The sequence below is a fragment of the Dermochelys coriacea genome, chromosome 1 (genome assembly GCF_009764565.3).
Source record: "Dermochelys coriacea isolate rDerCor1 chromosome 1, rDerCor1.pri.v4, whole genome shotgun sequence".
Classification (NCBI taxonomy): domain Eukaryota; kingdom Metazoa; phylum Chordata; order Testudines; family Dermochelyidae; genus Dermochelys; species Dermochelys coriacea.
Window position 1 is genome coordinate 282,736,926 of NC_050068.2, and position 15,614 is coordinate 282,752,539.

The 15,614-nt window shown below is 44.2% G+C and overlaps 1 protein-coding gene across 5 annotated transcripts in view; it reads left to right on the forward strand.

Moving 5' to 3' along the window:
- The window catches only part of E2F7 (E2F transcription factor 7), a 30,974-nt gene extending 17,183 nt beyond the window's left edge, over positions 1-13,791 (forward strand). For 3 of the 5 annotated variants that reach the window (XM_038387925.2, XM_043492973.1, XM_038387926.2), the window contains exons 10-13: positions 1,851-2,391; positions 3,400-3,679; positions 6,269-6,693; positions 9,779-13,791. In XM_038387925.2, coding sequence (XP_038243853.1) covers positions 1,851-2,391; positions 3,400-3,679; positions 6,269-6,693; positions 9,779-9,955 — 1,423 coding nt within the window. In that variant the 3' untranslated portion in view covers positions 9,956-13,791. The remainder of the gene's footprint in view (positions 1-1,850; positions 2,392-3,399; positions 3,680-6,268; positions 6,694-9,778) is intronic. The other 2 variants (XM_038387927.2, XM_038387928.2) reach the window with 1 other exon arrangement.
- The last annotated feature ends 1,823 nt before the right edge of the window (positions 13,792-15,614 follow it).

Sequence of the window (15,614 nt, forward strand, 5' to 3'; positions counted from 1 at the left end):
CTCTGCATTTTAATTTAAGGTCAAGTTCTGTACTTGAGATGGAGATCTATAATTTCCAGTGACTTCCATTAGAGAATAGAAATTGGCTCTCCGGGTGACTTTTTTGTTCTCCCAGGTGCATGTAAAAGATTCACACCAACATGCGTCACATTTTAATAGAGAAATAAAAGAGCTATTGAGATTTTCAAAGCAGTCATGGGGAATTAGGCACATCTTCCTATACAATTAATGGACACTATATGTATAAATCCCCTGGAGTGTTTTGAAATTTTCATGCAATATATTTGTTGGACGCTTAGGGCTACAAGCTCCCCTACCATGAGTAGGGCTCCGTGTCAGTCACGGAAGTTGCAGAAGTCACAGATTCTGCGACATCTGACTTCTGCAGCAGCCAGTGTGGCTAACCCCAGGGCCAGCCGCTCAGGTGGCCCCGCAGCCAGCTGCAACAGCCACTGCTCAAGTAGCCCCTGGCATCTGGCCCTGGGGACCACCTGAGCAGCAGTGCTGGGGGCAGCTGGAGCAGCTGCTGTTCAGCAGCCCCCGGCAACAGTCCCAGGGCAGGCCCTGGCAAATGTTGCTCCTGGCCCCCCTCCCCCTACCATCAGGCAGCGACTCCCCCACAGCAGCGGTCCCAGGGATGGCCAGAGCAGCCACTGCTTGGCACCCCCTGGTAGCTGGTGGGCTGGCTCTGGCGCCCCTCCCTCCCAGTAGTGGCCTTCCCCTTCCCCCCCCCTCCCCCCAAGATTTAATCAGGGGTATTTATAGTATAAGTCATGGACAGGTCATGGACCGTGACTAAATCGTAGCCTTAACCATGAGCTTTTTCCATCCCAATGGGGCAAGAAAACTGAATTTGTACTCCTTCATTCTTTCGTCAGGGTTGTGGGGGTTCAATTCCCTTAACCAGTTTCAGATGAGCTATCAATAGGCTTGGGTCATCCACTGGCAGGCCCAGGCCCAGAGTCACAAAGGTATTTAGCCACCTAACTTCTACTGTGACTTTGGGCCGCAGTGCCTCTGTACTGGTTCCCAGCCCTGTGTCAGCATGGTTCTTAAAAATAGCCCATGCACACACTGGCTGCTGAATCCAGAACCTTTACAGGGGGTTTTGGACTTGTGGAAGTGCAACCTGTACAAGTAGAGCTTGAAACATTTTTTTGTCAAAAATTTCAACAATCAAAATTTTGAAGCAAAAAACAGAATTTCCATCTTTCAATTATGAAGAAATAATTCTTCCTCTCCCCTTTTTAAAAACAAAAAACCCTCATTTTTTTTTTCCAATGGAAAAAAGGAGAAGTTTTTAATAGCTAAGAGATGAAACAAAATATTTTTAACAAAATAACAAATCTTTTGGGGTTTTTGATCAACTCTCCATGCAAGTTAATACTGACTTTACTCATTAATTTGGAGCCAGAATATACTAATGAGAGCTACTGTTTCCTCCCCATATAAAAGGGTGGAAGTTAAACCCCACAGAGAGGCTTCTGTGGAGGAAAGGGGTAAGCATGCTACAGAGCCGTTCTGCTCCACTGCCAAATTCCAAACACCCTCTGCTAACGTAGGTGAGAATAGCATGGAGTCCTTAATATATGGGTGCATGTTGTATCTCCCTGCTAGCACTTATTGAAAGAACTGAATGGTAGCACAGCAAAAGAATCTGTGAGTCAGCTTCTCTGTGGTTTGACATGATATGTAAGTGACTGATAAAGTGTTGGATAATTACTACATTCTGTCAGGTAGTCTCCACATACAATCCCAGAGAGCCTCACTGTTTTATTTTAAGGGTGGTTTATGGGGATGTCATCCTGAACTAAAAACATTTTTTCCCCTCTTTTCCTTACATCTTTTAGGAGTAAAATTTGTGCCACTGAAACAATCTTAAATTCATCAAGGAACCCAGCCATAATTTCTCCTTTCTCTGTTCTTCCGGATCCTGGGGACTCTGATTTTTGCCTTAACCCCTTACCTCACCCAGTGTTTCCTGTTGCTCACTCAGACATGTCATACCTCTCTCTGCCAAATGGTGTGAATGGCCAAGTTTTGCAGACTCCCACTTTGGCAGCCTCCAAAACAGAGATTGGGAAACCTGCTCTGCTCCCCAACCAGCCTTTTGTTTACCTCCCCTCTGCATCTCTCTTCATGCTATGTGGCAGTCCTCAGGAAAGTCTGTCAAGGAAGAACCTTCCAACTGCAGGAGAAAAGTGCAACAGAAGCCCTGAGGGGCAGGTCTCACCCCTAAAGCCACAAGCTGCTGTATTTGCTGTTAACTGTCACAAGCGTAGTTCCCAGAAGTGTGTGTCTCTCTCCACACCTGCAGCCAGCATAGAGCCAGCTGCTAAAAGGAAGACTATGGAGCAGAGTGATGTCCCCCTCTCATTGGTGCTACCCAAGGTAGGGAAGTGCATTTAATTGACACCCAGATTTGTTGCTAAGGCTGAGAGCAGGGGAAAGATACTTGTGTTACTTGAAATGGTCTTTTCTGCAGATGAACATTCACTGCAGATACCTATTTAGAGAAACAAATGCCACCTCCTTGCACAAGTATAATCGGGGCGGGGAGAAATACATTTGGTGAAGCATTAATTGGAAGATGTGTGCCTCTGGTGAAAAATGACTGCCTCACAATGAGGCACAGATCACCTGTTGCACAGAGCCACGGCCCAGCTCACTCCCTACCACAGAAAAACCTTCGAGAGGGGAAGAAATCTGTCAGGATTCCTCTCCACATTGTCCTGTCACTGGAGCTGCCTCCAAACCTGGCAGTTCCACAGGAGACATTGATCCTCCACACCAGCTCTTGTTCCAGCAGGGTTCACCTTGGCAGCATGGCTCATTCTACAGAGCCATAGGGGAGGTTATATGCTCTTCCCCTCTTCCCTGTCTCGCCTCTCTGTTCTCCCAGGCCAACTTCTCCCCTCAGCAGGATGAATGGCTGGGGAGAGGATGAGGCCTTGGAGGCCAATGAGCCACTTTCTACAAAGGGAGGAGGATCACATTCAGAGTCCACTTCAGGTGCTGAAGTAGAGGGCAGGTCCTGGCACCAAGTCAGTGTTTGTATCTGAGTTGTCTGGGGCATCTACAAGGTATCTACAAACCTTGTCGAGTTTTTCCTTCAAATTAAAAAAAAAAAAAACACACCCCACTTCAGGGGTATTTCTGCAAGAGAACTACATTTATTTAATAAGTCTAAACCTTTACGGTGAAATTCAGCCCTGTGCAGATGGCCCGTGCACTGTGCAGCCCTCAAACCATGACTTAATTGGTGCATAGACCTTGTGCTGGCCGTCTGCACCTGGGTGAATTTCACTCTTCAGTCAAGGAAAATATGTGAGAGATGGTACCTCATACACTATTTTAATTTAATTTGGATTCTTCCTTCCTAATTCTGTTTTTGCTCAGAAACCTTTTGAGCCATCTGATGTAGAATATCCCCTGGGAAGCAGCTGTGCCTCTAATGTGCATCTAGGAGCTTTTCATCTTGACTTAGGAACTCTTGCTGCTGCTGCTGCTGCTGAGGCTGCAGAAGAGGATACAACTAAACCTTTAGATTCTCAGGAGCAGGAAAAGCAATCTCAGAACAGAGACCTTGAAGATCCCTCACAGGGAAAAGAGCACATCTCTCAAGAAAATACCAAACAACCCTTCTTTCCACAGTATCTCTATGTGCAGCCAGCTGCAGGTAGGACTATACAGATACACAGGGATACATTATGACTAATGAGGCCTAAACTTGAAAATTTAGGCATCTTAAGTGAGTTTCTTAAATCCAGATTTGGGCACCTAAATAAAAGTGACCTGAATTTCAGAAAACCTGATCACTCACAATCCCCAGTGAAGTCAATGGGAGCTGCTTGTACTCAGAAACTCTCTCAAAACCAGTACACTTTTATTTAGGTACCTAAATAAGGATTACAGTAAAGTGAGCTGTAGCTCACGAAAGCTTATGCTCAAATAAATTTGTTAGTCTAAGGTACCACAAGTACTCCTTTTCTTTTTGCGAATACAGACTAACGTGGCTGCTACTCTGAAACCAGTAAATAACGAGGGCTTCCCGTATTCCTAAAGTAACACATGTTATCCATCACAATAGTCCTGTTCTTTGGCACCAGAGCTGCTTTTTTTAATGTTTTAGCCCTTATGGTTGTAAAGAGAACCTTGAAAAGGAGAATGTATGTCTGGTGCTGTAGTTAGGACAACCTAACCCCCACTGCAGGCACAACTAGGTCAACCTAGCTACCACCTCCTGAGCGGATGGATTTATGACAGTGACAGAAAAACCCCTTTTGTCACTGTAGTGTCTACATACAGCAGTGTAGCTGTAGCTGTGCCACTGTAGCACTTGTAGTATAGACGTAGCCTTAGTGTTTGGTGTCTTCATGAGCCTGAAATAATAGCTCTAGCAGGTGAGAACTGCCTCGCTCATCTCAAGCAGGGCTTTGTGGATTCCAGTCATGGAATTTGCTGCTGCAGAATTTGTCCTATTGTTATTGCCAGGCACGTAAATTCTTGTTTTCTGGTTCCCTGCCCTATCAGGAGCAGTTTGCAGGTGGCATAAGGGGTAGTTACTTGCATTACAATGTATGCGTTGGTCCATGGAGCTAAACAGCAGGGAGCCAGAGCTGAAGTCCAGCTTGTAGCCAAGAGTGTGGAGAACTAGAAGATTAGGCTGGTGAGTTTAGCAGCCTGGAGAATATTGCAGCAACTGAGGCCCAGGGAGTTGAGTTGCTCTCCTAAAGACAGTTACAAGCTTTCCCCTTTCCAGGCACCTGAGTGAAGTCTAAGAAAGAGGATTTTATGGCAACAGAGTAAGCTGCTGTGGAATGGAGAGGTTGCTCCCTTGGAATTTAGTCCTATTGTGACACTGAGTCAAAGACATTGGAGCTCCACATGGATGCAGGGGTTCCCCTGTGTGGAGCAACTTATGTGCTGGGGGTCTTACTTTGAAAGGTTGATCAAGGTGTTCAGAAGATGCAATAAATTGGGGGCCAGTTCAGATCCTATTGAAGACAATGAAAGTCTTTCCATTGATGGCAGTTACTTTGATTGGGCCCTTAAAAAGTGGATTTTATTTCTTTAAAGTAGGGCTGTCAAACGATTATAAAAATTAATTGCAAGATTTTTAAAAAATCATGATTAATCACAGTTTTCATCACACTGTTAAACAATAATACAATACCATTTATTTAAATATTTTTGGATATTTTCTACATTTTCAAATATATTGATTTGAGTTACTACACAGAATACAAAGTGTACAGTGCTCACTTTATATTTTTGATTACAAATATTTGCACTGTAAAAATAATAAACAAAAGAAATAGTATTTTTCAATTCACCTCATAAAAGTACTGTAGTGCAATCTCTATCGTGAAAGTGCCTGACAGGGTGGGGAATAACAGGTAGCACCTCATAAATGTAAACAAACTTGTTTGTCTGAGCGATTGGCTGAACAAGAAGTAGGTCTGAGTGGACTTGCAGGCACTAAAGTTTTATATTGTTTTATTTTTGAGTGCAGTTATGTAACAAAAACAAATCTACGTTTGTAAGTTGCACTTTCACAATAAAGATATTGCACTATAGAACTTGTATGAGGTGAATTGAAAAATACTATTTCTTTATTACAGTGCAAATATTTATAATAAAAAATAATATAAAATGAGCACTGTACACTTTGTATTCTGTGCTGTAATTGAAATCAATATATTTGAAAACAGAAAAACATCCAAAAATATTTATAATACATTTAAATTGGTATTCTTTTATTGTTTAACAATGCTATTAAAATGGCTAATTTTTAATCATTAATTTTATTTTGAGTTAATCACTTGAGTTAACTGCAATTAAGTGACAGCCCTACTTTAAAGTTGTGTATAAGTTGTTGTTGTTGTTTTTTTAAGTAGTTCAGTAAATTATTTCTATTAGTAGGAAAACAAGTACTAAGCTTGTGTATACAGGGTGCAGCTTATGGTTCTTTTGTTATTTATATAACAGCAAATGGTGCTTGGTGCATTACAGATGTTGGCAATCTAAAGAGAAAAATATAAAAGGAAGATGAGAGGAAAGGTGGGGATATAACAAATGTAGGGAGATTGAGCAGCTCTCTCGGGCTGTTTATTACCTTTATGTTTTGCTTTTTCCTAAACAACTTCACTTTCTGCTTCTCCCTTTTACTGAATAACTGTGTAGTATGGTTAATGTCAGTTAGCAAAGTGCATTAGTTCCTTAATTTGCTCTTTTTTTTTTTATTTATTTTTTTTTTTTGGTTTAGGATTAAGTGGGTTTAACTTCCTGTTTTCTGCAAACCAACCCCCTGGTGCTGTTGGTCTGTCTGCAAGCCAGTTACCATCTCTTAGTGTTCCCTGTGTGGTAGTGCCGTCTACAGCCTTGGCACCCTTCCCTCTTATCTGTTCTCCAGCAATCACCAGTCCGCTTTCTTCTGCTCCTCCTGGCTCTTTTCCAAATACTGCATCCCCGAATTTCAGCATGCCTGGCCTAACGTCAACAACACCCGTCTTTATTGGCACCACAGCAATGGTTACTCCGAAAGCCTCCAAAATATCTTCAGTGGATCCACAGCAGCCAGTTCCTTCTGCTATACATTTGAGCCCTGTACTTGGAAGATCTTGCAGCACTGTTAAACTGGAATCCCCAGTTTGTACGGGGCCTCCAGTCACCCTTCTGAAACTACAACAGGTGAGGAATTAATTAAAGAGAAGCTATACGAAAGTGCAATCCTGGGGTGAAGTGGCTGAGACTGAATGAAAGTGAATTGGTTTTGGAGTTATTTACTCAGCTTCAGAGTGTGTGTGTGTGTGTGTGTGTGTGTGTGTGTGTGTGTGTGTGCGCGTGTTCCTCTGTCTGAAAGTAAGAGGATAACAAACCCTGGTGCAGTGGTTACCATTACATTTCAGCCTGTCAGGGTTTTTTTTTTTTTTAAATATTTAACTGTAACATTAAACAGCATATGTGTATCTGCAAGTTTGCTAGCACCATATATTGAAGTAGAACAAATTATTATTCTTTCTCAGAAATCAGAGTCTATGCTTTTCCCTGGTGCTCTGATTGGTAATGCTGTAAGAAAGTTGTGGGGTGGTTTTAGGGAGGGCGGGAAAGGTTTGGTTCAAAAGGTGCAGACTTTTGTTGAAGTTGTGGTTTAAGGCATGCAGCCTAACTTCCAAAGCAGGGCAGCAGCACAGAAGAGATATGAGTCCTGTTTGGCTCTCAAAGGCAAGCATGACAATGAGGCAGCCAGGTAAAATTTGAGTGGTGTTGCAACCATATGTGCCAGGTTACACACCATTCACTCAAATCTGGCATGGTCACCCCCTCTGCCATGACGTCTATGAGTGGCATTGCAACCAGTGATGAGCTGTCAAAATCTTAACAACTGGTTTCCTCCTCACCTCACGAGGGGCTTGTGGCCCGCCCCCTGGGACTCCTGCCCCATCCAACCCCCCGCGTTCCTTGATGCCCCCCCCAGGACCCCTGCCCTATCCACTCCTGTCCCCTGACTGCCCCCAGAACTGGGCAGGAGGGTCTCGTGGGCCACTGTAGTGGGTGCCCACCCCGCCCTGCCCCTAAGAGCCAGAGGAACCTGCCGGGGGGTGAGGTGGGGAGTCCCGGTGGGGCTCACCTGGGGCGGCTCCCAGGAAGCATCCGGCAGGTCCCTCTGGCTCCTAGGGGTGGGGTAGCTTAGCTAGGGTGGGAGCAGCCGCTCCCTCCACTGATCACATCAAAAGTGGTGCCTTAGGCACCGATTCTGTGGGTGGTCGGGCTGGAGCGCATCCACAGGGAAAATTTGGTGGGTGCAGAGCCCCCACCCATCAGCAGCTCCTCACCCCACACCCGGCCCCAGCTTACCTTCGCTCCGCCTCCTCCCCTGAACGCGCCGCCCCGCTCTGCTTCTCCACCCCCTCCCTCAGCTTCCCGCAAATCAGCTGTTCGCACGGGAAGCCTGGGAGGGCTGAAAAGCAGGCGGAGGTGAGCTGGGGCGGGGAGCGGTTCCCCTGCGCGGCCCCCGGATTATCTGCTGCAGCGCGGGTGTCCATCCTCGGGGTGGGGGCCCCCTCCACCGGCCCCAGCTCCCCTCCGCTCCATCTCTTTGGGCCTGTGTGCAAAGCCGCCACTTGCTTCTCAGCCCTCCTAGGTTTCCTGCGCAAACAGCTGATTCGTGGGAAACTGGGGGGGCGGAGAAGCAGAGCGGGGCAGGGCGTTCAGGGGAGGAGGCGGAGCGGAGGTGAGGTGAGCTGGGGCCAGGCGGGAGCTGCCGGTGTCTACTCTGCACCCACCAAATTTTCCCCGTGGGTGCTCCAGCCCCAGAGCACCCACGGAATTGGTGCCTAAGGTGCCACTTTTGGCCAGTTAAATTTAGAAGCCCTTTTAGAACCGGTTGTCCCGAGGGACAACCGGTTCTAAAAGGGCTTCTAAATTTAACAACCAGTTCCAGCGAACTGGTGTGAACCAGCTCACCACTGATTGCAACCTAGCATTAACAATAATGCCATTAACACTGTGTTTGTGATTTTTCTTAGGTAAAGAAATCACAAATACAAATTCAGAATGGGGAGGAAATCGGCTGTGTTTAGTACTATAAATGAGATCAAACTGCATTCATTATAGTTAAAGCTACGATTTAGTCACAGGTATTTTTAGTAAAAGTCATGGACAGGTTATGGTCAGTAAGCAATAAACAAACTATAAATACCCCTGATAAAATCTTTGCGCTCAGGCCCAAGGAGGCGGAGTGGAGGGGAGCTGGGGCCAGGGAGGGGGGCCCGAGGAGGGCCACCCGTGCTGCAGCAGGTAACCCGGGGGGCACACAGGGGAACAGCTCCCCGCCCCAGCTCACCTCCCTGGGCCTGAGTGCGAAGCCGCCGCCTGCTTCTCAGCCCTCCCAGGCTTCCAGCACGAAGGGGGGATTGCTACTGAGAGAGGAGCTAGGGGCCACTGCTGCGCAGGGTGAGTGCCCTGAGCCAGGGGCACCAGCTACCAAGGGCCAATGAGCAGTGGCTGCTCTGGCTACCCAGGGACTGCTGCTCAGGTGGTCCCTGGGGCCAGCTGCCCAGGGCTGCCCAAGCAGTGGCTAGTGTGGCTGGCCTCCGAGCCTCTCCAGCAGCAGCCAGTGCAGCTGGCCCCGGGGCCACTCCAGCAGCAGTAGGTGTGGCTGTCATTGGGGCCACTTGAACACTGGCTCCAGAGGCAGCTGCTTGGGTGGTCCTGGGGTCAGCAACACTGACTGCTGCAGAACTCACAGAAAGTCATGGAATCTGTGACTTTCGTGACAGACATGGAGCCCTACTTGTAGTACATCACTACCTGCTTCTCATATCCACTACGCTTGTTTTTGCTTTAGTTTTACTTTTTTAAAATTATTATTTCGCTACTGGGGAATGGCCGAGCCATTAAAAATAAATTATATTTTTGGATGTTTGCAAACTTATGAAAAATGTTGTGACAGAGAATTCAAAAATCAATCACAATATAACCACTAAAAAGAGTGTTAGGCTGCATATCCAAGGAAAAGGATTGTGTTATAAAGCTCTCGCTAAAGTTTTTAAACCAGATATCTAGCACTAGGCACCTAAAATCCATATTGGGCACCTGACAGTGAGGTAGGACAGGCACTTTAAACTGAATTTGTATGATTTTTTTTTTTCAGTTGTGTAAATATGAATTTAGGAGCCTAATTTTAAACACCTGGTTTGAAATTCTCACTTTTGTGTGTTCTCACTTTTGGATAAGACACTTCTGAGTTGCTTTGTTTCATTTTTATAACTAGCCATCATCAACCCCACTTACTCCGAAGAGCATTCGTCCTACACATCACGAAGCATTTTTCAAAACTCCCGGCAGCCTTGGAGATCCTATTGCATGGAAGAAAAATGAAGGCAACCAGACCAGAAATGCCAGTTCTGTTCAGAGAAGACTAGAAATCTCCAGTAGTGGCAGTGACTAATCCAGCTCATTGCAAAGGTGTGGTCATAGTGTAATATGACTTCATAGTTGTTACAAAAGAAGCAGCGATTGCATAACAAGAGGAGCATGTTAAACTATCATCCCTATTGGCACACTTCCCTGTTGTGTATTTGCCCACTAGTTCTTTAACTTTCTCTTTCATGAATCATCCCTATCACTGAAATATCTTTATTAGTTGCTCATTTAATACTAGTTAGGATTCAAACTTTGTGCACGGTGCAGCAATGTGAGCATCAAATTGCATTTGTGGTTTTAATTTGAAAAATATCATATTGCTATGAGGATATGCAAACAGACTTACTGGAGCCTCATGGAGCTTTTTTTGTTTTTTCTTGTTTGTTTAGGTGGTGGTTTTTTAAATGAACTGTTTAGCACTTATCTAGGGTGAGTGTTTTTTTACATGTCCTCTACTTACCCTGAGTAAATCTGTGGTAAAAAACAATAACCTCCAGCAGTTGTAAAAGCAGCTGCTTTCTGGGTTCCAATCTGTCAAGTTCTGCCTCAGCAATGCAGCCTCTTGTTATTTATTTTGTACATTGGAATGGGATTTAGTGCAAAATTTTTGCAGCCTCAAAATAACAGATTTTCTCAGGGTACGACTACTTGAATATTGATTGGCTGTTGTACAGTTTTCCCTGCACTTGTTTTACAAAAGCCTAATAAACTTACAGTATGGATGAATGTATACATATGAAAAATATTAAGACCAAAATAACTGTGAATCTTAACTTTTGTTGGTAGTTGTATAATGAACTGTATTAATCCTTGTCTTGTGTCTTTTACTGGGCAAAAAGTACAAGTTAATTGACAAATAGTCCAGAAGCTGATTCCTAAATAACACAATCTGACAAATTAATTTGGGAATAGTGAACCTTTGAAATGTGTGTATTAGGATTTAATCTCCAATTGAAATATGTGGCCTAGAATCTCTCTCTCAAGACAGATTACAGTGATGAGCAGTTACTCACAAGATTAGATCCAGTTTCCAAAGGGAATACTCGTGTGCATAACTGTTCACCAATGACAGTAGGGGGTTTTGGTAACTCTCATTAGAAAGAACTGTTATCCAACTATGTTTTAATATGGCTGGAGATTAACAACAGGGACGGTCCACCATGAATGGCATATTTGAATACACTTGAAAAATGGGAGGGTTTGTATTTAGGCACATATGTGGCTAAATTGTAGAAAGAGAATATCAATGAGCGGGAGTCATGAATGTGGAAAGGGGGAGATATGCCTTTCTTTATTCCTACCTTTCCTCCAGGAATAAAGATAGCTATGTCACACTTAGCATTCAGAGTCCTCAAAGAGTGGAAATAATGTAATGGTTAGTACTGATTTGAGATGTTTTCACAAACTTAATCTGCAATTGTATTTTTCAGTCTTTTTTAATATCATGTTGTTTTGAGGTTTTTATCAGAAATATGGGTAGCCACATCAGCTCTTCTTTCATGCAGTGAGAATGTTGTGTGTTTACTGGTATTGCTGCCTTGAGAGCAGACAGTCTAGTGTGCTACTTCTCCAGTCTTGGGAGTGAAGGATGTTGTTGTGGGGTTTTTTATAATGAAATGTGTCCTTACAATATGGAATTTAAGAATGAGTTTTAGTGGAGCTGGAATTGGGAGTACAGTGGCCTTATGTTAGAAGTAGACCAATAACGGCCTTATAAGGAGGGAGTATTTTAATCCCTTTTTAAAAACAAAAACAACTTGAAAGGAGAATTATAACAGAAAATTTCAGGTGTGGGGAAGGGAAACTTTACCACTGTTAAAACTTGTTTTATTTTTTACACTACAGTTTTGCAAGTTTACATGATTGTATTTGATTCATTTTTTTTCTTACACACCCAATTATAAATTGCTTTTCCAAGTGAAATGAAGTCTGTAGCTAAATTAATATTGCCAAGCATAAATTGCAGCTACTGATGCTGTGACTCTTCCTCAGCTAGTACAAGTCAGTACCTGTTCAGGCTTGAAACAGACTGCTATTGCTCCAGATTGTGAGACTAGTATAGATTCTCCGTACAATCTGTTTGCTCCTGTGCTTGTGAGCAGCATGTTAGTGAAATGGCAGTCTGGAAGGAGGAGGAGTGAGCTAAAATATTAAGCCTTTTTACTCCACAGTTAAATCATCATTGCAAAGCCCATCTCATTTTGTCAGTAAGGGTGTTCTGTTTCATGACTGACCTAACTATACTTAAACATACAGGGACAGAAAATCTTCAGTTTCCAATATCTACTTCCACATGTTGACTTTTCATTAAAACACTGGGCCTGATTCTGATCTCATTTTCGCCAATTGCAATCAGGCAAAACTCTACTGAAGTCAGTGGAGTTAGACCAATTATTGTGAGAGCAGAATCGGGCCTACTTAGCTTTTGTAATATACAGAGAGTGCAAGGGTTGCTAGGGGGCTTGACACTGTCCCATTTATGTCAATGGCAAGACTCTCTCACCCAGGTAAATAGGAGCAGGAGCGAGACCACTGTGGAGTGTAAAATAACCTATCAAACCATGCTACCTGCAGAAGAATTTGCAGCAGTTAGGCCTGCTGCACTTGATTTGGGGTATTTCTGGTAGTCGAGGCAATGGCAGTCTACACTTCCTCTTCCATTGTGTTCAGTCAAACAAATAAGCAAAACTGCGAAAGAGAAGCAGGATTTGAATTTGCACTGAGGAAAGTGCACGTGCACGATATTGTGCAGGGTTTGTGAAACCTTTATGTTCTGGTACAAGTGTTTGGGGGGGGGGGGGGGTGTATAATTTATATACTTGAATCTACCTACCAGGTTTACATTTCTCAATTTCTTTTGTAAAAGGTGCTATTTCTGTATTTAAAAAGCTGTATTTTTAATGTAAAGCTGCTTCCTCTTTGTATCATTGCACTGCTAGTTTTATATAGATATTAATTTTATTGCTGCTTGTAACTGTTCTTCACTGGTTAGACATCACTTCCTCCTTTTCCTCCTATCTAGCAATGTTCTTTGTAGCTACCTGCATATAACTGTACTACAAGCGCACTGTTGTTCGTTACATTTTTTTAATACTTTTTAGAAAAATCTTAAAACTACAAAATAAAAAAAAAGCGGCAATGGTGGAAGTGTGGTTTTTTTTTTTTTTTTTTTTTTTTTTTGCTTTTACCTACCTAAAATGTATCCAGGTTGCTCATCACTTTAGCATCTGAACACCAAATACAGTAACTGAGATCCACACAGAGCACCTTAGAGTGGCTTCCAGGGTCAGCAGCTTTCCTTACCATGGGTGAGATTCTCACCCTTTCTTTGGCCCCTGTATACTGGGTAAAAGCCCCAGAAGAGGGCAAAGGGGCTCCATCATAACTATACAGCCAAGGGTAGCCTAGAATTCCCTCTTACCTGTAAGAGGTTAAGAAGCTCAAATAACCTGGTTGGCACCTGACCAAAAGGACCAATGAGGAAAGAAGATGCTTTCAAATCTTGGGGGGTGGGGTGAGGTGGGGGAGGCTTTGTTTTGTGTGTTCTCTTGGGAAGCAGAGAAGCATCAGGTCATAAAACTCCTCCTATAAACCATCCTAAAAGTCTCTCAATATTACAAAAATTGTAAGTAAAAGCCAGGCAAGGCGTGTTAGATTATCTTTTGTTCTGCTTATGAATTTTTCCTTTGCTGGAGGGAGGTTTATTCCTTTTTTTGTGTGTGTGTAACTTTGAAACTAAGCCTAGAGGAAGTTCTACTGTGTTTTTGAATCTTTTGTTACCCTGTAAAGTTATTTTCTATCCTGATCTTACAGAGGTGATATCTTACCCTTTTTATTTTTTTTTAATTAAATAAAATCCTTCTTTTAAGAACCTGACTGATTTCTCTATTGTCCTAAGACCTGGGGTTTGGTTCTGTGATCACTTTGTAACCAATTGGTTAGGATATTATTCTCAAGCCTCCTCAGGGAAGGGGGTGTAAGAGCTTGGGGGGATATTTTGGGGGAATAGAAACTCCAAGTGGTCCTTTCCTTGATTCTTTGTTAAATCACTTGGTGGTGGCAGTGTACCGTCCAAAGGCAAAGAATTTGTGCCTTGGGGAAGTTTTAACCTAAGCTGGTAGAAATAAGCTTAGGGGGTCTTTCATATGGGTCCCCACATCTGTACCCTAGAGTTCAGAGTGGGGAGGAAACCCTGATGCTCTAAAAGTCCCAGTACAGAAATTGAGGGAGACAGCCATAGGCTGTCCTTCAAAAACTTCCTCATAAGGCATGTATGTTAAGGGGCTATGGGTCAGAGGGGAGTGTCAGGTTAGGGCCATGGCACGTGCTGCAGAGATTCTGCGCAGTGTGGTGCCATAGTCAAACAACAAACTGAGGGTCTCCCTAAATTATGCTAGAGGCTGTTCTGGCTTCCAGAGTAGCTCAGAATCAGCAGGGCTCAAGAATGGCTTAAAGCCATCTTAGCCTCCCTCAGCTACAAATTCTGGGCTGTGCCTCTCAGGAAACTTAGTCCCGAGTCTCACACCATGTGTTCTTTGCTCTGTAATGCCTTGACTTAGCTATTACAAAAAGGGTTTGCAAAGAGACAAGTTTTGTAATGTAACCCTTCTACCAGGTGGAGCCAGCAGCAACAAGGGCCAGGTTCAGGGTTCTAGGGGTTCCTTTTCAACAATACAACACAAAACTTGAACCCCCACCCAGTGACCTGGGACAATTACACTCACCCCCTGGACACCTCTAAGAGGCAATACTTCCCCTCTTGCAAGCACAGAGTCTTAGTGTAGCAAAAACTTTTAATAAAAGGAGGGAAGTAACTCAGCATTAATTTGGGAAAACACTGCAACTAGGGTTCATAAACATAAACCATGAGCAAAAGACCTACCCCCAAGTAAGCTGGGTAGTATCCTTTTCCCCTTAAGTCCAGCAACCCAAAAAATCCCTTTAACATGCCCATCCCTTCTCTGTACCCCATTCATAGTTGCTGTCCTTGGCCAGTGTGGCCCCAGAGTTCAGAGGTTCATCTGCAGAGTTCACCTCCCACCCTGCACTGCTCAGGGCACTCACTCGTCGCCCTAACAGTTGATTGTCACGCCTCTGTGGGGCTCTACCCTGGCCCTCTCCACCAGCTTCTTTGCCACGCCTCTCCGCCAGCTGTCCTCGGTTCACACAAGGATAACAACTCTTTATTACTCCTGCTCCAGGAGACCGGGGATCCAACACCAGCCACAAGTGATCATTTGGATAAGCAATCCCATCATTCTGAGCACCTAGGCAGGGTAAGTGTGTTCATGCAAACAAGATCCGCTTCTGAAATCTTTTTCCATAGCTTGCCACTAGATGTCAGGGGAGAGCTCATCCAGAATCCGCTTACACTAACATGCTCTGACGCATGGTCAGGTGTGGATTCAGCCTAGTCTCCTGCTACATCACTCCATAGACAAGGATGCTCTGTCCCCTGCTTTCAAGAGTGTCATCCTGGGTGCTGTTATATGCTCTCTATTGTAGCTGCTCTAAGCCGATGGGAAAGAGCTCTCCTGTCTGCTTAATTACTCCAGCACCTATGAGTGGCGGTAGCCATGTTGCTGGGAGAAGCTCCCACACCAACATAGCACCGTCCACACCGGCGCCTAAGTCAGCATAAGTATGTCACTCAGAGGCGTGGCTAATTCACACCTCTTAATAAC